The sequence below is a fragment of the Crocuta crocuta genome, unplaced genomic scaffold, assembly GCF_008692635.1.
Source record: "Crocuta crocuta isolate KB4526 unplaced genomic scaffold, BGI_CrCroc_1.0 scaffold655, whole genome shotgun sequence".
NCBI classification, from domain to species: domain Eukaryota; kingdom Metazoa; phylum Chordata; class Mammalia; order Carnivora; family Hyaenidae; genus Crocuta; species Crocuta crocuta.
In genome coordinates, this window is record NW_027528348.1 from 939,391 (window position 1) to 963,006 (window position 23,616).

The 23,616-nt window shown below is 52.3% G+C and overlaps 2 protein-coding genes across 11 annotated transcripts in view; one reads left to right on the forward strand and one right to left on the reverse strand.

Annotated features, from left to right (window-relative positions):
* POMGNT2 (protein O-linked mannose N-acetylglucosaminyltransferase 2 (beta 1,4-)) overlaps nt 1-1,659 on the forward strand; it is a 2,537-nt gene extending 878 nt beyond the window's left edge. Inside the window, exon 2 of the mRNA XM_077753711.1 lies at nt 1-1,659. This exon is cut by the window's left edge and continues 19 nt beyond it. Coding sequence (XP_077609837.1) covers nt 1-1,575 — 1,575 coding nt within the window. The 3' untranslated portion in view covers nt 1,576-1,659.
* Nucleotides 1-23,616, reverse strand: part of GASK1A (golgi associated kinase 1A) — an 85,822-nt gene that overhangs the window by 19,101 nt on the left and 43,105 nt on the right. For 6 of the 10 annotated variants that reach the window (XR_013332524.1, XR_013332522.1, XR_013332523.1 and 3 more), the window contains exons 3-7: nt 11,629-11,751; nt 9,426-9,529; nt 8,556-8,762; nt 7,469-7,649; nt 4,777-4,855 (exon numbers count right to left, since the gene is read on the reverse strand). Coding sequence is in view for 3 of the 10 variants with exons in the window: in XM_077753699.1 (XP_077609825.1) it covers nt 8,030-8,057; nt 8,556-8,762; nt 9,426-9,529; nt 11,629-11,751 (462 nt within the window). In the remaining 7 variants the exon portion in view is untranslated. Of the gene's footprint in view, nt 1-3,903; nt 3,940-4,776; nt 4,856-7,468; nt 7,650-7,990; nt 8,058-8,263; nt 8,763-9,425; nt 9,530-11,628; nt 11,752-23,616 lie in introns of those variants that run through there. The other 4 variants (XR_013332527.1, XM_077753699.1, XM_077753700.1 and 1 more) reach the window with 4 other exon arrangements.

Here is a 23,616-nt window from a genome sequence, read left to right on the forward strand (position 1 = left end):
CTGCAGACACTGGCTGAGGGCGGTACGCACATGGTGTGCACCGGCCGCACGCACACCGACCGCCTCTGCCGCTTCCAGTGGCTGTGCTACTCCAGCGAGGCCGACGAGTTCGTCTTCTTCCACGGCAACGCCTCGGCCATGCTGCCCAACCTGGGCGCGCGGCGCTTCCAGCCGGCGCTGCTCGACCTGTCCACGGTGGAGGACCACAGCGCGCAGTATTTCAACTTCGTGGAGCTGCCCGCCGCCGCGCTGCGCTTCATGCCCAAGCCCGTGTTCGTGCCCGACGTGGCGCTGCTCGCCAACCGCTTCAACCCCGACAACCTCATGCACGTCTTCCACGACGATCTGCTGCCGCTCTTCTACACGCTGAGGCAGTTCCCCAGCCTGGCCCAGGAGGCCCGCCTCTTCTTCATGGAGGGCTGGGGCGAGGGCGCTCACTTTGACCTCTACAAGCTGCTCAGCCCTAAGCAGCCACTCCTGCGGGCGCAGCTGAAGACCCTGGGCCGGCTGCTCTGCTTCTCCCACGCCTTCGTGGGCCTCTCCAAGGTCACCACGTGGTACCAGTATGGCTTCGTCCAGCCGCAGGGCCCGAAGGCCAACATCCTAGTCTCGGGCACCGAGATCCGCCAGTTCGCCCGGTTCATGATGGAAAAGCTGAATGTGAGCCAGGCGGGGGCTCCCCTCGGCGAGGAGTACATCCTGGTCTTCAGCCGCACCCAAAACAGACTCATCCTGAACGAGGCAGAGCTGCTGCTGGCACTGGCCCAGGAGTTCCAGATGAAGACGGTGACGGTGTCCCTGGAGGACCATGCCTTCGCAGACGTCGTGCGGCTGGTCAGCAACGCCTCCATGCTGGTCAGCATGCACGGGGCGCAGCTGGTCACCGCCCTCTTCCTGCCCCGTGGGGCCACTGTGGTCGAGCTTTTCCCGTATGCCGTCAATCCCGACCACTATACCCCCTATAAGACTCTGGCCATGCTGCCTGGCATGGACCTCCAGTATGTAGCCTGGCGGAACATGGTGCCGGAGAACACAGTCACGCACCCCGAACGGCCCTGGGACGAGGGCGGCATCACTCACCTAGACCGGGCTGAGCAGGCCCGCATCCTGCAGAGCCATGAGGTCCCGCGGCATCTGTGTTGCCGGAACCCCGAGTGGCTCTTCCGAATCTACCAGGACACCAAGGTGGACATCCCATCCCTCACCCAGACCATACGGCGTGTGGTAAAGGGCCGGCCAGGGCCCCGAAAGCAGAAGTGGACCGTCGGCCTCTACCCAGGCAAGGTTCGGGATGCGCGGTGCCAGGCGGCGGTGCAGGGTGCCTCCGAGGCCCGCCTCACCGTGTCCTGGCAGATCCCGTGGAACCTCAAGTACCTGAAGGTGAGGGAGGTGAGGTACGAGGTGTGGCTCCAGGAGCAGGGGGAGAACACCTATGTGCCTTACATCCTGACCCTGCAGAACCACACCTTCACGGAGAACATCAAGCCCTTCACCACCTACTTGGTGTGGGTCCGCTGCATCTTCAACAAGGTCCTCCTGGGGCCTTTCGCAGATGTGCTGGTGTGCAGCACCTAGCGAGCATGCTGCAGCCAGGCCTGGGCGGGGGTGTGGCTCCTCCAGCTCCGTGTCCCTGGGCTCACTCGCGCGCAGTGGCTTCTGGGAGTTGCTTATCTATTGAGCAGGCCTGCCCCAGGCTCATTCCTCCATGTGTTCCTATTGTATCTGGAGCGTGGGGTTCCCAGTACTCTCTGCCCTGGTACCATGGGACCCTCCCACCCCCCTTCTCCCATCCTGAGCATCCAGCCGTGGAGAAGGTCCTTAGTGGGAGGAGGAAGAGGAGGAGTAGGAAGGAAAGTAAGAACCCTAAGGAGCCTCTGGCTGAGCAATCCTGCTGTTCCCGACTGAATCCTTCTGGTTGATCTCCAGGGTTTGGAAACTGTGAGTAGATCGCGTGGTTGCTTGGGCGGGTGGTTCATCAGCTTCCGTCATCATGGCACTCACCCATAGCGCAGTGAAGGTGTGTTTGGAACATTCATTAAATGATTATAAACATCTTGGTCAAGTCTTGTTATTGGAGAGCAGGGAGCGGGGCTGGTAGTCGGTGCCCACATGCTCTGTAGCCCCAGCTGTCACCCGAGGAGACGTGGTGATGGGGAAGGCGTCGAGGCCTGTGAGGTGAGGCAGGCTGGTTGGACTTCACCTTGACTGCTGGGCGGATATCGCATCTCCAGCTGCGTGGGGCAGCGAGGCTGGAAGCAGGAGGGACAGGGATGCGATGAGGAGGAGCAGCATCCACCAGGGGTTTCGGAGGCCAAAGAGGACTCACAAGACCACAAGAGACCAGACTGGGCATTGGGTTCCCTTAGAAGGACACAGGACGGCACGTTGAGCACTTCTCTTCTGCAGGAGGAGTCCTCCCACCAGCGGGGGCCCATCTCGCCCTGTTCCACGAGTCACTGCTCGAGGGTGACGAGGCAAGACTCACGTCAGTAGTTGGGGCCATTGTCTTTCAAACAACAATCTTAGTTCTTAGTTCCCAGGGCCCTCAAGGGACATGCCGGGTTCCAATAGCCACTGCACTCGGGGAGCCCCCAGCTCTGACGTCCCCACCAGATATTTTAGTTCGTTTGCGGCTGGTGCAGACATAGCTTATCTATCAGACGTCAGCTTTACTGTTAGCAGCTTTGCCAGATAACACACCCGACGTTCCACCTTTGTCCGGCTTCCGCAGGAACAGCTAAGATCAGTTTTGTCCTTAGAGAAGAGACCCTGATGCAAGTCTGGCTCCTAGGAAGGACAGCAGGAAAAGGGCTCTGGGAGGGAGAGTCCCAGGCTGTAGCTCAGTTTGAGGACTGTCACCCCCAGCTGATCAGGAGGTCAGAGGCCGAAGTTTTCTATTAGGTGAGCAGCCAGATCACTGGGGGCTGCTGCAGAAGAATGGCCTCGGTGCTAGTCGGCAGATTCAGAGCAGGAAATCTAAGGTGGCACATTTTCACGGTCACCTGTGCCTCCCTGACATTCCTTTTACCCCGAATATCTTTGTCCCTAACCGTATCCTCCATCTGCCACCTTCTCAGACTGCCATGTTCATCCACACGTAAAGGTTCAGTTCATTTGGAAGTTCAGAGGTGTGGAGGTGAAATGATGCAATTATTTTGAGACCATTTGGTGGGTTTTTCACTAAAGCTGAACACATAGCTACTCTGTCTCTTGGAGATTCCACTGCTGAATACACCCAAGAGAAACGAGTATGTAGGTCAAAAAGACATGCACTGGTGGGAGGGAAGCCTCACTCACGCCCCGGCTCCAGTGAGAAAGAGGAATGATGCCCTGAGAAGATGCAGGGCAACTGGTTCTCTTACACGCATTGCTGACGGAATATCAAATGTAGGCTGGGAATCGTTGGCAGTTTCTTAAGGAATTAAATGTATTACCATGAAACTGCACACCTGGGCATCTACCCCGGTGGGGGGAATTCTGTAAGGGAATGTTCAGAGCAGCTTAATTGTATTAGCCCCAAACGAGAAATGACCCAGATGCCCTTCAGCAGATGAACTGTAAACAAACTGTGGCCCCTCTGTGCCACGGGATACTAAATAATGAAAAGGAACAGGAGTAGAAAAGGAACAGACTATTGATAAAAGCCACAATCTGGATGGATCTCAGGGGCGTTGTGCTGAGTGAAAAAAGCCAATCTCAAGAGTTTACATCCTGTGTGATTCCATTTAGATTCTATTCTCAAAATGACAAAAGTGGTCGAGATGGGGAACAGGTTTGTAGTTGCCGGGGATTAGGGTGGGTAAGAAGGAACGGGGCAGGTGTGACCCCCACACCCATCCCCGGGGTAGCACCAGGGAGACCTCCGTGGCGCTGGAGCAGTTTTGTGCTTTGATTGCCGTGCTGGTGAGTGGACCTGCATCGATGAGGTGACGTGGAACCCTGCAGACAGTATGGCAGTGTCAAGTTCATGTTTTAGGTATTATACTGTAATTACGGAAGATGTAACCACTTGGGGAAACCGGATGAAGGGTACACAGGCCTTCCTCGTACTGTCTCTGCATCCGCTATGAATTTCTAATTATGTCAAAAAAAATTTTTTAAGAGTCCTTGGGCGGACAAGAGGAGTGGGCTTCAGCCTGGGCCTTGAGGTTCAGAGAACCGCACAGCCTTGGAGGCAGCCACTGGAGCTGTGAGTTCAGGAGCCAGAAGCTGAGCTCTGGTCCAAGGCTCAGGATGCCACAGTCACTGTCGCAGCTGCTGCCACTGTCACAGCCACCTCAATCACCACAGAGCCAGTGACCGAAAATAGCTGAGAGGTGCAAGGAGACGCCCTCCACCTCACTCCTTCCAACCATCCCCTGAGTGCCTCCAAATAGTGGCATCTAATTTGCATCCCGGGCCCAGCTGGGCTGCAAAGGAGTCTGGGTAATAGTATATGCAGTTTCGGTCTGGGCAGGAAGCCTTCCTAGGAGGGTGGGTTGGACCAACCAGATCCCATGACACATCCACCGGTGTCACCATCCTCTCCCGCCCCCCTTCCCCCCCAGGGCTAGATGTTTCTTTGTGTGGCAACAGAGCTTTGTGTGCAGGGCAAAGAAAGGATGTATCCATTCCTTCCCACCACGAAAGTCATGCCTAGTGTGAGTGCGTGTGTCTTAAATGAAGGCAGCAGGCACTAGAACAAGGCGATCCGATGCAGTCAGATGTGCAAGAAGCCTTCACTGCTGGATTTGCCTTTATGCACTGGCCTCCCTGGTTGTACCCTGTGTCACTCACCTGGACACACGGAGGTGAGGCCCTTGTTCCTTCGTGTTATGCGGGGTCTGTGGTATAAATGGTCCTCTGGCAAATGATGCTGGGGAGACATACACACAAGAAACTTCAAAAATCCATATTTTGGGGGTGCCTGGGAGGCTCAGTTGTTTGAGCCTCCAACTTCAGCTCAGGTCATGATATGATTCGTGGATTCGAGCCCCAGGTCAGGCTCTGTGCTGACAGCCTGGAGCCTGCTTTGGACTCTGTGTCTCCCTCTCTCTCGGCCTCTTCTCTGCTCACGTTCTATCTTTCTCTCTCAAAAATAAACAAACATTGAAAACAAATTTTTTAAAAATCCATATTCTTGCATCCATCAGCTTGAATGACTTCATTTATCTTGTCTCCTGTGCCTCTCGCCATGAAGTGACTTCTCTCATTGGTTGGACAATACGAGGCATGACACAGGTTACTCCACCTCATGCCCCCAAAGCTAATGGCCCCTATACCCACATGCCCTAGCAGACCCCATCCCCAAATAAGCATCCCCTGAGCAGTGCTACCCAGAGCCGCAGGTGGGCTAGAGAGGCCTTGGGCAGCACTGCTGCTGGCCCAGGGAGGAGAGGAGGGCCAGTGAAAAGAGGAGGAGGTGAGGGGCAGGAGGGGAAGAACTCCCTCAGGGTGATGGTAAGAAATCCATCCTCCCCACTGGAGAGGTCTTGGAGGCAGGGTAGGGGCAGGGTAGGGGGGACGAAAGGCCAGGGTCCCTGGAAAGGCAGACTGTCAGAGGCCAAAGCCTGGAGAGGAAGCTCCCGGCTTCGGTTGGCCCAGGAGTGGGGACTGCGGGAAGTGTCTTGTCTGAGCTGGTGGGTGAGCCTCAGGGGTTCAGTGGGGACCACCCGCTCCTCTAAAAGCGCTGGCCTGGGAAGCCGGCTCGAAGTTCACAGAGATCTCGCCTCCCACATCTCCTTGTGCTGCGTCCCCCACCCCCCGTCCCCACACTCAGCTCTGATGCCCTCTTGCCCACAGCGCTGCCCTCACACTTCCTGGATCCCCAGTGGCAGTGACCTTGCCTCCCGACAGAATGCCAAGACACCCGCGCTGATGGCCAGATGGCACACATGGCCACTACAACACACCACACACACCGATTCCTTCCTAATTCTATATTCTGTGTGGAAAGCTCACCGAGATTTGTTGAATGAGTGAATGCATGATGCTAGGAAGGAAGGAGGGATGCTATAGTGGTGGGGGCAGGGTTCAAATCCCAGCCCCACCAGTTACCTGCTCTGTGACCCTGGGCAAGTGACTCAGTGTCTTAGCCTCAGTTTTCTGTTCTGTCAAATGGGAGCAATAATGCCTACCTTATAGAGTTATTTCAAAGTTCTGCGATAAGGAACACAGTAAAGCGCTGGGCACAGTGCGGGCCACCATCCCTATTCACTTCATGCCAGGTAGTGCTCCCCAGGTTCACGGGTAGGCACTGCTGCCTCTCTCTGTCTGGCCTCGGGCAATGTACTTCCTCCCCAGCTGAGGTTCTTGATCTGGGATTGTTGTAAGAGCTGGGATTGTTGTAAGGCATTCGTGAAATCCCCTGTATAAAGCCCTTAGCGCCATGCCTTGTAGGTAGTAAATTAGTTACTACAGGTCTGGAATCCCATGATCAAGGTAAGATGTCCTTCAGAATTCTGAACTTCTCAGATATAGAAACATAATGTGGCGCCTGAACTGTGAATTATGCAATATTCTCAGCAAGGTCTGACGTTACACCCCGTAACAGAACACACTGGTATTTCTGCAGTGTGATGCAAGGCACAAATATTCACACTGACTGGGACATGAGCTCTGCCACCGAACCTATGAAAAGGCTATTGATTTTCAAAGCTGGGGGGCTGTTGGCACTGCACCTAGAGAACTGTGACCCTGTTACTCTCATCAGCCTCTCCCCTTTGGAAACACCATCGTTTTCATTGGAACTGCCCCTTTAGGGTGAAGAACCAAGAAACACTTGGGCCTGGGGTGAGGCCAGTCAGGTGGCATGGAGGCTGGTGACTGCGGTGGCCTCACCAGCCTCCTTGTGAAGGCTGACCAGTGTGCAGTTAGTTGAGCAGACACCGCACTGCAGGCCCCTCACAGCTCATGCCCTCAAAGCCTCTTAAGGTTGATGGGAAGGTCCTAATTCACCCTCCCCAGCTGTTTGCTTTGCTTGGCACATCTCTCTCATTCCAGAAGCAATGGCTGGGGGAGGCTTAGGGCCAGCAGCGTGCGCTGCAGCTGACAGTGTTTTTTGAAAAGCACAGAAAGTGGATGAAGTTTCAAGTTTGCAGGAAAGACACTTTAACATAGACGGAGAACACTAACGAGCAAAGAGCAATGGGCAGGGAGCCAGCTGCACATGACTGTGCTTGGCTGGGGGCGGAGTTCCTTCCTCCACATTCCACAGAATTGACCCTGCCTCATCATCAGCTCCGGATCCAAAGGGATTAGAGGAAGAGAAGCTGTTGGCGCCACTGGGCAGGGCAGTGGGAGTGTCCTTTAGTGGTGGTCCTGGGCCCGAGACATGCTAGCACAACTCCGGCCTGGGTTTGAATTCTGACGCTTCCACCTACGAGCTGGGTGCCCTTGAAGAGGTTACCCAACCCCTCTGTGCCTCATCTGTACAACGGGGATATTAATCACACCTCCTCTGTAAAATGGAGCTAATAATCACACCTACCCATCGAGTCCTGGTGAGGTTAGGTGTGCCTTGATCCATGAAAGCCACTGTCACGGCGCCTGGCATCATCACTCAGTAAACATTTCTCATTATTCCAGCGGGGGCTCAATAACCATTTGTCGGTTATTAAGTGGCCATGGCCAGATCTGAACCCAGAGCTCTTGCATTCAAGTACAGTCCTCTGAAAATCAAAATAGAAAAAAAATTAAGGATATGTATATTTAAAAAGACTTTCTGAGGTCAAAGCTAGGGACTGAAGGGGTACGTGTTGAGGAACAGCGAATCGAGAGCGCGGTGCCCCTGAGCTGGAGCCGTTCTTGGGCAAGGAGTGGCCCAGGGGCATAAGGCCCAACCCTGGAGTTCTGTGGACTTGAGCAGAGCTGGGCTTGGAGCCTCCCCCACCCCCTACCATCCTGGAGGGAGGCAGAGGCCAGTGCTAAGGGGAGCGCTAGAGATGGTATCATGCTGACAGGCTAAGCTCAGAGAGCCAGGCCCTGTCCTCCGGTGCCGGGGGTGGTTGACCTGCACGGGGCGAGCTGGGAAGGGCTGCAGAGTGTCTGCTTATGCATCCGTTCTGTGCTGAGCAGACCTGTTCACATCAGGACACAAAAGTGCTTGCTGGAAGCTTGGGGCTTTGCTTACTGGCAAGATTCTGAAGATTCTGGCTCGGGGCCTTCAGAGAGAAACTTCACACACACACACACGCACGTGCACGCACACACATGCACTCACACATCCACTCTACATATACATGTGGGATACACAATTTTACAGTATCTGGAGCAGTTCATAGAACATTCTTGAAAATATTTATTGGTGCAAGGGAGTAAACAGCCAGAGCTGGAAAGACAGAAAGGGCTGTGGTAAGATTGAAAACCCAACACCCACAACCACATTCACCCCTTCACCATCCCAAGCAAGTGACACATTCTGTGACATTCTGGCTTTTCCCATTTGTCTTCAAGTCGGGGGAGCCCAGGAGAGTGTGGCCACTGGCATGGATGCCACCTGCCTGGGGAGGGGGGGGGTTGCTGTGAGACACCCTGCCAGCGAGGTGGGGCCCTGCCCGGGCAGCGTGGGAGCTCACGCATCCTTGTCCTTGAAGAGCGTCAGGTTGTGCTTCCGGATGTGTTCCAGCAGCACCTGTCCACGCCGCTCCAGGGTCCGGAGAACCTGCTTCAGCCCCTGTCTCCCACCTTGACTTTGCCAGAACACTGGGTCCATCTGCAGTGACGTGAGCAGCATATTCTGTAGACACCCTGACGCAAGGACCTTCACGGCAGACTCAGGAAACCTGGAGGTTAGGCCCCCCCCGGGGCCCCATAACAGAAAGGAAAAGCAAAAGTGAGCTCAGAAAGTTTCCATGGCAGGTGAAGCCAGAGGGCCAGAAATCGCAGAGTTGGCAACCTCAGGCAAAGCCATCCTGCCAAGTCCCAGAGCCTGCCTCCTGACTTGTTATAGGGGAGCCCTTCCATCTGCCTGCTGTGAGAGCAGGCAGGAGACAGAGCTTTGGGATGGACCCCACCCTGCAGAGAAGCTGGGGGAGTCAATCCTGATATCCCAGACGAGATGCCTGCTGCTGTGCCTGGCAAGTGCCAGAGAGAGTCCTAAGAAGGCTGAGTGGCCTGTCATCAGTGAGCAGGGGAGGTGGGCGCCCCAGGCTAGCTCTTCCCTGGGGCGGGGAGGGCTGGCGTCCCCAGGCCCTGGCAGGCTGCCGGTGTTCTGCTGGGCCAGGAGGCCCTCTGGCTATTAGAGGTGAGGGCGCTCCATCCAGGAGTTGTAGTGCCTGCTGGCTGTGTCCCCTCAGCTTTACTGGGGCTTCCCACCCCCTCCTGAGGCTCAGATCCAATAGCGTTTGTCTGATAGACTGCAGACTTCACAGGAGCCATGATCCAAAGCCCCCTCCCCCCATCAAGCCTCAATCTCCGAACCTCCATCCCACCCCGCCAACCCTCACCCATCTATGCCCTCCAACAGGCGAAAGTTTAGCTTGTCCTCGGGGTGTTGAAGGTTGCCGGCATTATCGATGTAGACCAGATGGGACGGATCACTGCTCCGAACCTCAGGGGAGAAGATGGACAGAGACGGAGGTGGGTAAGGTTGCAGCCTAGCTGGCACCCATGGGCTCTTTCTGTCAGGGTTGGGAAGCACCATCCCAACGAGCCCTCCCAGCAACCTTAGAAGGGGACCTCTAGCGTTAGCTCCCTCTTGCAGAATCAGGGGAACAAAGAAGTTAAGTCATTTGCACACAGTCACACAGCTAAGCAGCTGGCTAGTTCCACCCTGGACCAGTAGTGCCAAGCCCCAGAGCCATCCTGTGAAACCACAAGGCAGAAGGGTTGATTTCTTCTTGTTCTGGTGGCTGCAGAGGTGGGTAGGAACTGGCAGGAACTGGTGCGTGGGTAGGAACTGACAGGTACAGAGGTGGCCTACCCAGTGGCGTTGTGGCTTCAGGACCTACTGTGTGCACACATGCTTACACGATCACGCATCCGGTGCACCTGTGCATTCCCTTGAGCACCGCCAAGAACACACAACGCCTTCCGTCCTCAAGGCAGCCTGCTCTCGCCCCGCAAGAGAAGAGTTTAGCAACTCCTAAACCCTTCCAAACTAAAACAAGCCAAAGGACTTCTTTAGCGCTTCAAAACTATGGCGTGACTGGAACGGAGAGGCCATGTCTTCCACTCCCAACTCCCGCCCCGCTGCACACACCCCATTCCTATATATTCGCCAGGACCCCGTGGTGTTTTCCCACAATTCTCCCCATTAACCTAGGCTCCACATATGAACTTTTGCCTCCAGGACCCTAGCTTTTCCTCTTCTCTGTCTCTTCGTCCTCCTCACCCTCTCCACACATCAGAAGATCTATTTCTTAAAGCCCAATAACTCCTCCCTCCGAAAACTGCTGTCCTAATTAGATCTGTGAGATGGCTGCCCCCAGGAGTAACTGATATAAAAGCCTTACCTCTCCCAGGGATAACAACTGCCTTTTACCAGGGAAGAGGAGAGAGAGCTCTGAGGACAGATGGAGGATTCCTACCACCCAGCAGCTTCACTAGGCAGCCCTGGCCCCTGGCTGGTGTGGCCTGAAGCTCAGCCGGGGGCACCGTGCTGACAACTACTGTCTCCAAACGCAACAGGTCAAAGTAAGGCATCGTGGACATTCGGCTCACTGGGGGAGAAGGCAGAGGGTGGCCCCTGCTCCTTGGACAGGAGTGATGCTTTGTCATGGCAGTCCCCATCTCTGATGGCCCCTGCACATCACTTCCCCCCCTGGGCTCTACTTTTAACAGGAGGCAGCGCAGGGTTCCACTGGCCAGCACCGGCCTGTGAGCCGTCAGGCCCTAGGAGGGAGCCCTGTCACTGCCGCTGACCAGCCATGCAGTCTTGGAAAATTCCATCCCCCAGTCCAGGCCACAGGCCACAGTTTCCACAGCTGCTGGCACAATGGGGGCGGCTGAACGACACACAGCTCTCACAGCTGCTTCCAGCAGCCCTAGGGATTCCCTGTAGTCTCTCAAGGGGACAGTTAAGGAGAACCCAGTCCCCACACCACAGCCGCCTCAACCACATTTGCAAAGCCCCACTTGGGTCATTTTTCCATACCATGGCCTTCTGGCAACATCATTCATTCAAAGCCTCCTGCTGCTAAGAAGAACCAGATTGGGAAGCCTCAGGGTCACATGATCTCTGAAACCCATGAACTGCAGGAGACACGAAAACCCGAGTCCAGGTGACAAGGGGACGTACCAGGATGTGGACCAGTCGCAGCTCACCCGGGTTCCGGNCCTTGGAAAATTCCATCCCCCAGTCCAGGCCACAGGCCACAGGCCACAGTTTCCACAGCTGCTGGCACAATGGGGGCGGCTGAACGACACACAGCTCTCACAGCTGCTTCCAGCAGCCCTAGGGATTCCCTGTAGTCTCTCAAGGGGACAGTTAAGGAGAACCCAGTCCCCACACCACAGCCGCCTCAACCACATTTGCAAAGCCCCACTTGGGTCATTTTTCCATACCATGGCCTTCTGGCAACATCATTCATTCAAAGCCTCCTGCTGCTAAGAAGAACCAGATTGGGAAGCCTCAGGGTCACATGATCTCTGAAACCCATGAACTGCAGGAGACACGAAAACCCGAGTCCAGGTGACAAGGGGACGTACCAGGATGTGGACCAGTCGCAGCTCACCCGGGTTCCGGCATTTCTCCCGGAGCCCCTCTTCCACGCAGGGGTCTGATGGCTCAGGCTCGAAGCCACAGCAGTAGCGGTCCAGGCGATCATGGACCTGTGAGGACACACCCAGCCTCTGAGGGGCTGCAGCTCGATGCCTGCCTCCACCAGGCCCAGCACCTGGGCCACCTGACCCCTGGGCCCCCATGCAGGGGACAATCCCCAGTGGCTGTCAGTGCCGGTCAGCCTGTGGCTGGCCTCCCACTGGTGACGGAGCTTCGGCCCTGCTCCTCCAGCCAGGTGGCCCTGCTCGCAGGGGACCTGTCTGCTCACGCCTCAGGCCAGCATGGATCTCTACCAATGCCCACTGTGTCGCTGCCCCAAACTCTGGCCTGGGGCCCCTGGGCCTCCTAGTGCCGACCACCTGCCAACCAGGGGGAATCCATACATGACTCCACTTTTTCTTTACATGGCAAATGGGATAGCAAGGCTTCCTCCCTTCTTGGGAGGTAAAAACTGCAGCCCTCATTAGGCCTGAGTCAAAGTCAGGGGGGGAGGAGGGCATTCCCCTCACAGGCTCCTTTTACCCTGGAGGCCGCAAGGGGGGATCCTCAGGCATGGTGTGGGGACAGCTCCATGGAGCTTGGCCTCCCACCCCCTCCAGACACACATATAGACATACATGACACTTTAGAGAGTCACAGAATTCACATAAGAATACATCCCACTCACCCGCTTCCAGGAGCTTTCTTCAGCAGGAAGGAGCTACAGCCCGCAAGTCAGGAACTAAACAGAAACATGGATACAGCCCAGGCCTGACCTATGTGAGGATCTTATCTACTGTGTGCCTCAAATGCGAAGGGGCCCAGAAGGGAGAAGGCATCAGAACAGAAGCGGCAGAGTCCTCTGGGTGGTTGGGAGGGTCTTACTGTAGGGAGGAAGACAGGAAAGGGAGCGGTGGGAGGGGGAGGTGGTGTGGAAAAGGTTGGGATGTGCTCAGAAGTGGATGAGAAATACGGTGAGGTTGGGAACAGCAGGGGGCGCCTGTCACAGGGTGGGCGAGCTGGAGGAGATGCACCCTTTTTCCTCTTAGGAAGGAGATTTGGCTGGATACAATACCTTGGTGAGTGCTAGCGACAGAAGGTGAGATCTCCACAGGCCTTGCCATGCTTGGGACAAAAGGAAAACTCCATTTGTTGCTGTGGAAGGGAGAGGAGAGAGAGGTGGGGAAGAGAGAAGTGAAGCAGGGAGCAGCAGGAGGCTGAGGGTGTGAGCTGTGACCTCCATGACCGTTGCCGCCCATGTGAAATGCTTGGTGGCCTTGGGGACAGGGCTTTGAGTCCCGGTTTGGTGTGGGGCACATCAAGGTATGTGTTTCCAGATCCTCCTGGGTTGTGAGACCTGGGATGTGAGTCCTTGAAAATCCCCAGGTGGTGTCAGGGTCACAGGAGAGGGAAGGCTCAGGGACCCCTGGGCTCTACCGATCAGGATGGTGACTCAGATGGGTGCTAACTCTCAGGATGCAAAGGTAACCTGGCTCCTGAAAGAGCCTTGTGTGTAGCATGGAGACGCAGCCCACCCCCCCTCTGCAGGCAGAAAGGCTACTCAGATTCAGAAAGTCTGGGAATCTAGAAGTCAGCTCCAAGTAGCATACTCCGCTTGGGCCAACTGTCCAGACCAAGGTGACAGAAGGGGTAGAGTCAGGGTGGAGGTGGGTGGGAGTTGGGGCAAGGAAAGCAGGAAGCCAGCTGGCACCAAGCTGGTGATGAGCCCCACAGAAAGACAGGGCCTGCTCCCTCCCTCAGTCCCAGAATCCTCTGTGATTCCCCTCTACCCCTGTTCAGCTCTGGCAGGATCAGGGCACCTCCCTCCCCTGCGGTGGTGACGACACAGAACAGCCACAGACTTCCAGCAAAGGCAGCAGTGGGTTTAGTCTGATAAAGCAACGATGGTGTCTGTCCCTCACAGATGATGACGATGTGGTTTAATAAGAAATATATTGGGTCTCTGTGTCCTGATCCTAGCACAGAGCTCCTAAAACCTTTGGAGTTTCCCGAGTGATTCATAATGAGCCCCTTTGACCACACCTGAGTTTATGCTAATGAGAGGACCCAGGGGAGTCCCAGAAAGCTTGAGAATGGGGACTGGTCACCAGAAGACAAGTGAACAGAGGACAGGACCTTTTAGCCCCACCTCCAATCTCCAGGAAGGGTGGGAGAGCTGGATATTGGGTGATAAAAACTCCAACAATGAGATTTGGAGCACTTCCTGGTTGATGAACATGGATGGTCGTGTCGGGAGGGTGGCACACCCCAAGTCCACGGGGACATAAGCTCCTGTGCTTGGGATCCTTCTGGACCTCACCCCACACACCTTCTCATCTGGCTGCTCCTTTATATCCTTTAAAATAAACCAGTACATGGAAGTAGTGTTTTTGCGAGTTCTATGAGCCATTCTAGCAAATTACCAAACCTGAGGAGGGGGGTATGAGAACCCTCGAATTCTAGCCAGTTGGTCAGAAGTGTGGGTGGCTCAGAACTGTTGACTGGCATCTGAAGTGGAAGAGTCTTGTGGGACTGAGCCCTTTAACTTGTGGAATCTGACACTTACCCCAGGTAAAGAGTGTCAGAATGGAATTGTGGGACACCCAGTGGGTGGTGGAGAATTGGTGTCAAAAAATCACTGGGGAGCCTGGGTGGCTCAGTTGCCTGGACATCTGACTCTTGGTTTTGGCTCAGGTCATGATCTCACATTCCATGGGATATAGCCCTGTGCTGATGGTGCAGAGCCTGCTTGGGATTCTCTCTCCCCACACCCCCACCCCATGCCTCCCCAGCTCTCTGTCTCTAAATAAACAAACAAACATTTAAAAAAAGTAAAGTAACCTATTAAAAAAACCAAGATACTCAGAAGACCACTGCCACCATCACTGCCACCATCTCTGGCTCATTCATTCCTCACTGCAGCTTCACAAGGGAGACGCTGTCATCCATATTACACATGGGGACACTGACCCCAGACAGCAAGGCCATAAATGTAAAAGTAATACAGATGGGATATGAACCAAGGTCTGCCTGGCTTGAAGCCCAGCTCTCTGTGTTAACCTGCCCCACCTCCCTGAAGATTAGGAAGAGTGAGCCAGTTACAGAGGTCAAATGAGGTCTCCGTCATTACTTTTCATGGGATTAATTAATTTGGTCTCACTCTTGCTAATTGAGGCTAGAGAAGAGCTTTCAAAACTATGAAAGAGGAAGACGAAGAACGAGGAGACACAGAGCCCACCACCCTCTGCGACAACAGCTGAGGCAGCAGTAAGCAAGGCGGGGTTTGGATTGTCTGTGTCTTCCTTCTGTGTTCACTGCTCAGCCAGCCAGAGCCATCCTGCTTCCCTCTGCCCATGGCAGCCATGTGTCTCCATAAATACAGGTGAGGGGGACAATGTCACCTCCAGGATATAGTACTCATCAAAGCCACCTCCTAGGCCACTCAGCCCAGCCCAGTGCTGGCCAGTAAAAGGTCTTGCTGCTCCATTTCCATATCCCTTTGTAGGAAAACTCACATATGTTCTGAAGACATACAGACTCGATCGCTTTCAACACAAACGAGAAAATAACTACGGTTCAATAAGCCCCACAAAACCAGATGCCCAGAAATGGGAGTGTTAAACAGTCCCAACTCCTGGCCCCAAACACTTTGTTTTGCAATAGTTCAACATGGAGACGTTGCACACCGGACCTAGACCATCACCCCAAACAGGCTGAGGGCAATTCTGTGAGGCCATGTTAGGTAGTATTTCCAGGGCCAGTGGGCCAAAGACACCCACAGGCACTACTGAAAAAGACAAGTTTAGCCTAGAGACCAGTGCACAAAGCCCTGGTCCAGCCTGGCCAGGGTGCAAACCACCACCGCCCATTCGTGAAGTGAGCCCATTAACAAGACCTCTGACACAGGCCATCACTGCTTCGGCTGCCTGGGCTTTGGATAACACCAGCCACAAGTAGCAGAAACACCTGATTCAAAACATCTTCAACCATAAGGGAAATTAAGATCCTCTATGGCAGCGAGTCCTGAGCTAGGCAGGCTGGGGACTTAGCAGATCCTATTGTCCTAGTAAGGACTCGGGTTTCTTTCTGCTCTACACTCAGCACCCACAATGTTAACACCCCAGCGTGGTCTCTGGAAGCCTTCAGGTGACCACTGTGGGTATGCACTTCCTTGTTCATGTCCAGAGAGAAGGAGAGGGTGGGGGAGAGAACAAATGAGAGAAACAGAGGTAGAGAGACAGAGGGGCAAGGAGCCTCTCCTCCAGCAACCTTCCTGGCCGGACCAAAACCCAGACACATGCTCATTCCTGGGCCCATAGCAGTCAGCAGAAGGTGGTGACGCCCTGAGCCCAGGACAGGGTGGTAGGTGAATCGCACCAGGGCCCTGTGTGGAAGTTGTCTTTAGCTGCAGGGTCCTCACTCCAGCTGCGAATCAAAGTGTCGATCAGGACAGGGCTGAGGAGGGAGCCCTACAGCTAGCCACCAGGGACCGCTCAGCCTTCCAACTGGTTTTAAACCCACTTGAAGCCTGTATCATGCCCTCGCCTCCACTCTGCCCTAGCTATTTGGCCTGAGAAAGTTATTTAACCTCGAAACCCCTCCGTTTTCTCATCAACAAAATGGGGGCAGTGATACTCCCACAGGACTGCCCTGAGACCCACATAGGGTAATGATATGTNCCTCCGGAGCTGGAGGCCCAAAGATCCCCCAGGAATCTCAGGGGTCCTCCTATCCGCACACACCAGGAAGCCCCAGCCTCACCCAGTGCCACAGGCCAGAGAGTGAAATGAAGTGTTACGGTAGGGTGGCCACCTTTTCTAGGCTGGTCTAGTTTGCAGCGTACAGACGTGTCTGTGAGGCAGATACCCACCTGCTTACTTCCCTTTGGCTGGGAGAGTAAATGCCAGGGTGGTGCTGGCCAGATTGAAACACAGTCATGCTCTGGATTTCAGATTATGCCCAATGCTCGGCCAACCCAACCCCCTTCCTCCTGAAGGCCCGCCCCGGCCCCGCCTCCAGGCCATTCTTTGCAGATTTCGATTTGTGGCGGCATAGATTTCCAGAGGAAGCCACGAAGGAATATCAGCCCATACAATACACCTACCTTCTCAAACTCTATACCCATTAGAATGTTCAACAGGAAGTATTTTGCCACAACGTCTGGTTCTTTTTATTCCCCCCCACTCAAGAGAAATTCAGTTTAAACAGCAGTAGGCTAGCAGCCACACAAGACCAAGATTGAGTTCCATTCCCACATTCCCTGAGGATTCGATTCTTTTCCCCCTTTTTGAAATAATGAGGAGCTCCTTCCCCCCTCCCCCCCCTAAAAAAAAGGATGAACCTTTGCAGTTTGGTTTTTCTGACCAGGCTAGCAATGTCACAAAATCATGACATGGACTGAAGGTTTTATTCACTTCTACTTGAGCCCTTACTCTGTGGCAGGGGCCACGCAGTGCTTGACACGTCACAACTCATTTAGTCCCTCCCTCTAGCCACGAGTTAGCTACCATTATCATCCCCATTTCAGAGATGTGGAAACTGAGTCACCAAAGCTGGGTAGCATGCCTCAGACCCCTAGCCAGGACGTGGTGGTGCTTAAGCTCAAACCTGAGCAGTGTGGCTCTGACCAGGAAGTGGGACTGTGTAGCCAGAGACTCCACATCCCTTAATGGCAAAGATGAAGACCTGCTTCAGTCTGATCCCAGCACCCAGCACTTGTTTAGCATAACCAGAGACTTAGTTGACGGCTTTTTTTTTTTTTTTGAAGTGAAAGATGAGTGAATGAAGTGTCTGGCTGGCTGACTGCACGGGGCTGTGATGACCTAAAGCACTTATCACACCTGCTTCCCCGCCCAAGATGCCAACCCCAGAAGTTTGCAGGGGGAAGCCTGGCTCTGTGGGCCCTGAACAGAACATCTGGGTGGGACGGGACACTGCGATCTGCCAAGGAGGGACACTAGGTCTAGCTGTGGGAGAGGTGTGGTCTGGGGAGGGAGGCGGCACAGGCTATGAAGGGTGGCTGGAGTCCTGTAACTGACCCACTAGGCTCCTGAGCCAAGACAGGGGCCTCAGCCAGTGCCTGGTCTGGGTCTAATGGATTCTAAAAGAGCCACCTGCTGTCCCTGGTAGCCCATGCCCCTGTTCATGGGACTCCTCCCAAGCTGGGAATAGTCACAGGCCTCTGTCCTTTTGGGTGGAAAGGGCGGCTCTTGATGGGGCAGACTCACTGCCTGGGGATCAGACTGCCACAGGGGGGCAGCATCTCACTCCACAGAGGCCAGTGGTCTGGTCCCACCCTGACCAGCTGGCTGGTTAAAGAATTCTTGAGGTTTCAAAAAAAAAAGGGGGGGGGGCAGGGGGCACCTGGATGGCTCAGTCAGTTAAGTGCAGACTTCGGCTCAGGTCATGATCTCATGGTTCGTGGGTTCAAGCCCCGCATCAGGCTCTGTGCTGACAGCTAGCTCAGCACCTGGAGCCCATTTAAGATTCTGTGTCTCCCTCTCTCTCTGGCCCTCCCCTGTTCACGCTGTCTCTCTCTCTCAGAAATAAATTAAAAAATTTTTTTAAATTAAAAAAAATTTTTTTTAATTTAAAAAAAAGAAATCTTGAGGTTTCTTTGGTGAGGTCAGAGTGGGAGAGGAGTGGGTTAATGGGTACTGCAGCCACTTTCCCCTAAGGACTCACCTTGCAGTGCTCCCAATATGTCCTGACAAAGGGCAATCTTCCTGGGGGCTCTGGGGAGGATGATCTGGACACCACAACTGTCCTAAGCCTGAGACCAGAAGTTGTGGCGCCAGCTTAAGATTTGGGTTAATAGACTGGCTGATGGGCTTTGAGAAGATGCACTGAGCAGAACTAGATCTTATCTAAAAAGACATCTGCAGATTAGTCTAAAATCTTAACATCAACATACACACACACACACAAAAAAAACCCACAGCCATCAAAAGATATATCCCACTAGAGCAAAAAATGTTTCCAACTGAGAAACCTAGAATGTGTCACTGTCTGAACACCTTACACAGACGCCCTCACATAATACGTAAGAAGGGAAATAGCAAACTCCTCCACAGACAATTGAAAGGCATTTGATAAAGTTTTGCATCCATTCCTGACAATAAGAATTCTTTTTTTAAATGTTTATTTATTTTTGAGAGAGAGAGAGAGACAGAGCTCTAGCAGGGCAGGGGCAGAGAGAGAGGGAGACACAGAATCCAAAGAAGGTTCCAGGCTCTGAGCTGTCAGCAGAGCCCGATGTGGGGCTTGAACCCACGAACTGTACATGACCTGAGCCAAAGTCAGACACTCAACTGACTGAGCCACCCAGGTGCCCCTAGAAATTCTTAATAAAGCAAGACTAATGAACAGTGCCTCTTCATATCTTTAGTGAAAAACCAGGATTATGTTTAATGGTGAAACCCTAGAACCTAGCAACAACTCATGTCCATCATTCCATGAATATTCACCGTTACCCTGGAGGCACCAACAAATATAATGAAGGAAGAGGCAATGAGACCAAGTGCATTCATTACAGATGAAATGCTGGTATACTTGGAAAAGCCAGAGGATAAGCTGAGCAACTGTTAGAAGCAATACAAAGTTCGTGCATGGCCAGTCACTAAATTGATACCCAGAAATAATAGTCTTCATGCAGACCTGGGGCTCCTGGCCAGAACATATGATGGAAGAAAAGATCCTATTTTCAATGGCCACAAAGGATGAAATACCCAGGAACAACCCCACATGAAAGTAATAGAAACATCTAGATGCTTCTGAGGAACATGAATAAATTGAGAGACATATCTGCTGGGGAATGTCATTGAAAAGACATGACTCTCTGTTGACTCAAGAGCTGGATCTGGGCACACAGAGGCTCCTCGTCCCTCCCCTATCCTTGGAATGTGGATTCCACTTGCCTTTCCTGCTCTCAGAGGCTGCTCCAGGGACATCGCCTGGAGATGGGGATGTGGTGATGAGAACAGCTGCATGGTATACATGACAGAACCCAGGTAAGGCCTCTTTATGAACTTGTAAGATTCAGCAGGCGGGTATGGGCATCCACTGTCATGTTGCTGCCCAAGACAAGCCTTGTCTGTAAGGTCTTTTTGTTTATTAAACCTGCCACCTACCAACCTGGAGTGGCCTGCCTCTTTCTTTGGTCTCTCAGTGTCCTCTGTGTATAGGGGCCAGTTTCAGATGATGCCTGGGAAGGTCCAGAGTGGGTCGCGAACCAACAATATTCGATTCTTGGCTAGAATGACCTCTATATTTTAATGTAGGTGTAATTTCCCTCTACATTAGTCTACACAAACATTTGATCCAAATAATCCCAAAAGGACTTGGGAAGGAGAGAGGGTAACAAGTTGACTCTAAATTTCATATGAGAATAGTCTGTATGGATATCAGGAGAATTCTGAGAAAGAACAATGAGGAAGAGCAAGCTCTACTGGTTATCCACATAAAATATAGAGCCCACCAATGAAAACTGTGATGTTGGCCTATCAATGGACAGAACCTTTCCTAGAACAGAACAAAGTCCAGAAATAGACCTACTTACATATGGAAATTGGCTATATGGTAAAGGCAACATTTCAGATTGGGGGAAAGGTTGATTATTCGACAAATATGCTGAGACATTTGGGTTATTATCTGAAAATAAAAATCGTTGTTTTGCATCTTATCTCCTACTCCAAAATAACTTCCATATGGATCAAAGAGAGATGAAAACACATGGGAGACTGAAGTTAAAAATAACCCTGAAGTGAGGATGGCCTTTTAAAGCATATACTGACCTAGAAATCACAAAAGAAAAGCTTGATAATTTTAACAATAGACATTCTTAAAATTTCTGCACAGCAGAGAGACTCTGGACAAAGCTTATGACAGCTGGACCTGAGAGAAGTGTTACAATATAATAAAAACAAAAAGCTAATTGCCTTCCTCAAGGAAAAGCTCTTGAAATCATTAAGAGAGAGACCAACAATCCAAAAGAAAACTGGGCAAAGAGTATGAACAGACAGTTAAAGAAAAACCAAATTTTCAAAAATCTGGGTAGAGACAGGAGGAGGGTGAGGCTAAAGAAACAGAAGGAGGCGCCCTCTGTCCAGATCGTGCAGCACAGGCCGCGCACCTGAGCCAGCGACTCCTAAAATGTCTGTACCTTGGGCTCATAAATTCATTTTCCACTGCTGCATTACAGATTACCAGGGGCTTAGTGGCTTTGAAGAACCCATTTATGATGTCATAGTGGGTGGGGCAGGAGTCCATCACATTTCTAACGGGTTCTCTGCTCAGGGTTTCCCCAGGCTGAACTCCAGGTGTTGGCCAGGGGCCACATCACATTGTAGCTCAAGGTCATCTCCTAAGCTCCTTCGGGTTGTTGGCAGAAACCATTCATTGTGGTTGTAGGACTAGGTTCCAGGGATCTCAGGGTCCTCCTAGAAGCCTCCCCTTCCACCAGGCAGTTCATAGCATAGCTGTGTACCTTCTGAAGCCAGCAGGAAATTCTCTAGATGCTTCATCTCTTTAGAAAGCTCCCCTGATTAGATCGGACCCATCCAGGATAATCTTCCTTTTAATCAACTCAAGGATAAATGACTGGTAACCTAGTCACTGGAATGCTATTCTGTCATATTCACAGGTCTCACCCATACCAAGGGCAGGGGTTAATGCCAGTGGAGTGGGAACCTTGGGGATCACCTTAGAATTCTGCCCCTCATACCTCAGCCTGATCGAGGGCCTGCTTTTAAATATATGTAAAGATCCTCAATGTCACCCTTTAAACACCCTCATCTAGGCAGGTGTTTCAGTCCTCCATAGTTGGCTGTACTTTCTATGAATGGGGAGGAACAGAGCTCCCATCTGTTGGGCCTGTTGTAGGATTTAAGTGAGTTCATGTGTGTGGTTTGTAGCAGACATTGCCACATAGGTGCAGGCATTTCATAAATAGTAGATACTATGATATATCACGTCTCTGGTTGGAAGCCTGAACAGTCAGCAGTGATGACAGTTCTGGAATCCTCTCTAACTAACAGAACACCTGATGGTCTCAGGAGACTAAGCCAGAGGAGATACACGAGACTTGAAGCCACTGATTTGGATTCAAAATAAAGAATGCACACAGGATCTCAAATAAATGAAAATAGGCTCCTTGGGAAGGAAATGGGGCAGTATCATCCAGAAGAGACTCAATAAATATTTTTTTAGAGCCAGTTCAGTACAGTAAAGAGGCCAAGAGCATGTGCTCTGTGGCCAGACTGCACTGGATGAAACAGGCTGTGACTGTGGGCATGCTCCTTAGCTCTTCTAAACCTCAGCTTCCCCATCTGTAGAATGAAGCAGGAATATTTTCTGCCTCCAAGGGCTCTTATGCATGAACACAAGTGCTGGAACCGTGGTCAAGGACATCAGGTAGCGTTACACATTGTCATCTGTTCTGGAAGTGCGAGTTCATTAACAGCCAAAAGAGAAGAGCATGGTAAATGTTGTTTTCTACCCCTGTGATTCTATTCTGGACTCTGTAAGAAATGTAGAAAGCTTTGGGGTTCTTTTCAATCTAGAGGAAGAAGTGGCATTTGAGGAAGCAAAACACAGCAGCACCCAGACTGGAAATCATACAGAGATCCTGGAAGTTCATTCATCATTAAGTCATTCATTCATTCATTCATTCATTCACTCGTCCACACATTCCAGGGCTTATCTAGGATCAAACCCAGAGCTTGGCTCTGGGCGAGATGCAGATGTAGTGGTGAACAAAACACAGACATATGGTAACTACATGAGCAAATAAAATATTTACATAATGTGCTGGGAATCAGAAAGGGAATCAACAGGATGCCATGAAAGAGAAAGAGACTAACAATGAGGGGGAGTCAGGAGAGTTGAACCCTGGGGAAAAAGAGTCAGAAGCAAGTCCAAGGAAGAAGCCCTGCACCAGAAGGAGCTGGGTGTGTTTAGGAACTGGCCAAGGCTTGGTGCCGAGAGTTGCAGCTGGGGACAGATCCCTGAAGGTCCTTGAAGAACATGGGCCCTTGAAGAACCTGATACCAAGGGCACTGAGAAGGTCTTATATTAATGGGGAAGTGCAACATGATCTGATTTACAATTATAAAAGAAGCATGCTCTCTGTGTCTGAAGTTGTTTATGAACTTCAGAGCTCACCCTCCAACTTCCAGCTGCTGTATGGCTTTGTCTGGGGGCTTTCTCCAGATTCTAAGGAATCCAGATCTCCAGGAGCAGCCCTCAACCAAAGGTCGATGGGATACTTGGCTATAAATGCCTTGAGTCCCTCACCTCTTGGTGGGCTAATTCCGAACACATATTTTGTACCATTTCTCAGAATTTTCTGTGGAACTAAGCCCTAGTCACCCACAGTGGTGGCCTGCTTTATATCATACCCTTTATTGACTGTCTGCCTTCCCATCTCACTTCCCATCTCTCTACAGGTATTTCTTGAGGTTGTTTTCTAGATAAACTACTGCACTGGAATCCTGGACTCAGGGTCTGCCTGGGGGAAGTCTTCTGTAAGGAGACTGGATTGGAGGGGACATAAGTGGAGAGAGGGAGGCAACTCAGGGAGCTGTTGTGTTAGTCCATGTAAGAAAAGATAACAGCCTAGGCCAGGATGTTGGCAGGTGAGGCTTTCTGGGATATCAACTCTTGGAAATGTGAAGGCCCTTCATAAGCAGAAGTTGCAGAAAGACTTTTATGAGCCAACATTACCAACTCTCAGTCTGTCTGAGTTTTCTACATCTCGCCCGCCATCTAGTCAATCACACGCCCTCTAAGAGGAAGCACAGTGTGAGACACAGGCCCCTTTAAAAGAGAAAAAACAGAAATATGCCCAACCACTCCATACTTCCTACCCTCGCTCTGGCCACTAGGTAGAAAGCCCTTTTAGGTCCCAGGTACAACACCTCTCAGGTTGAACTCAACTT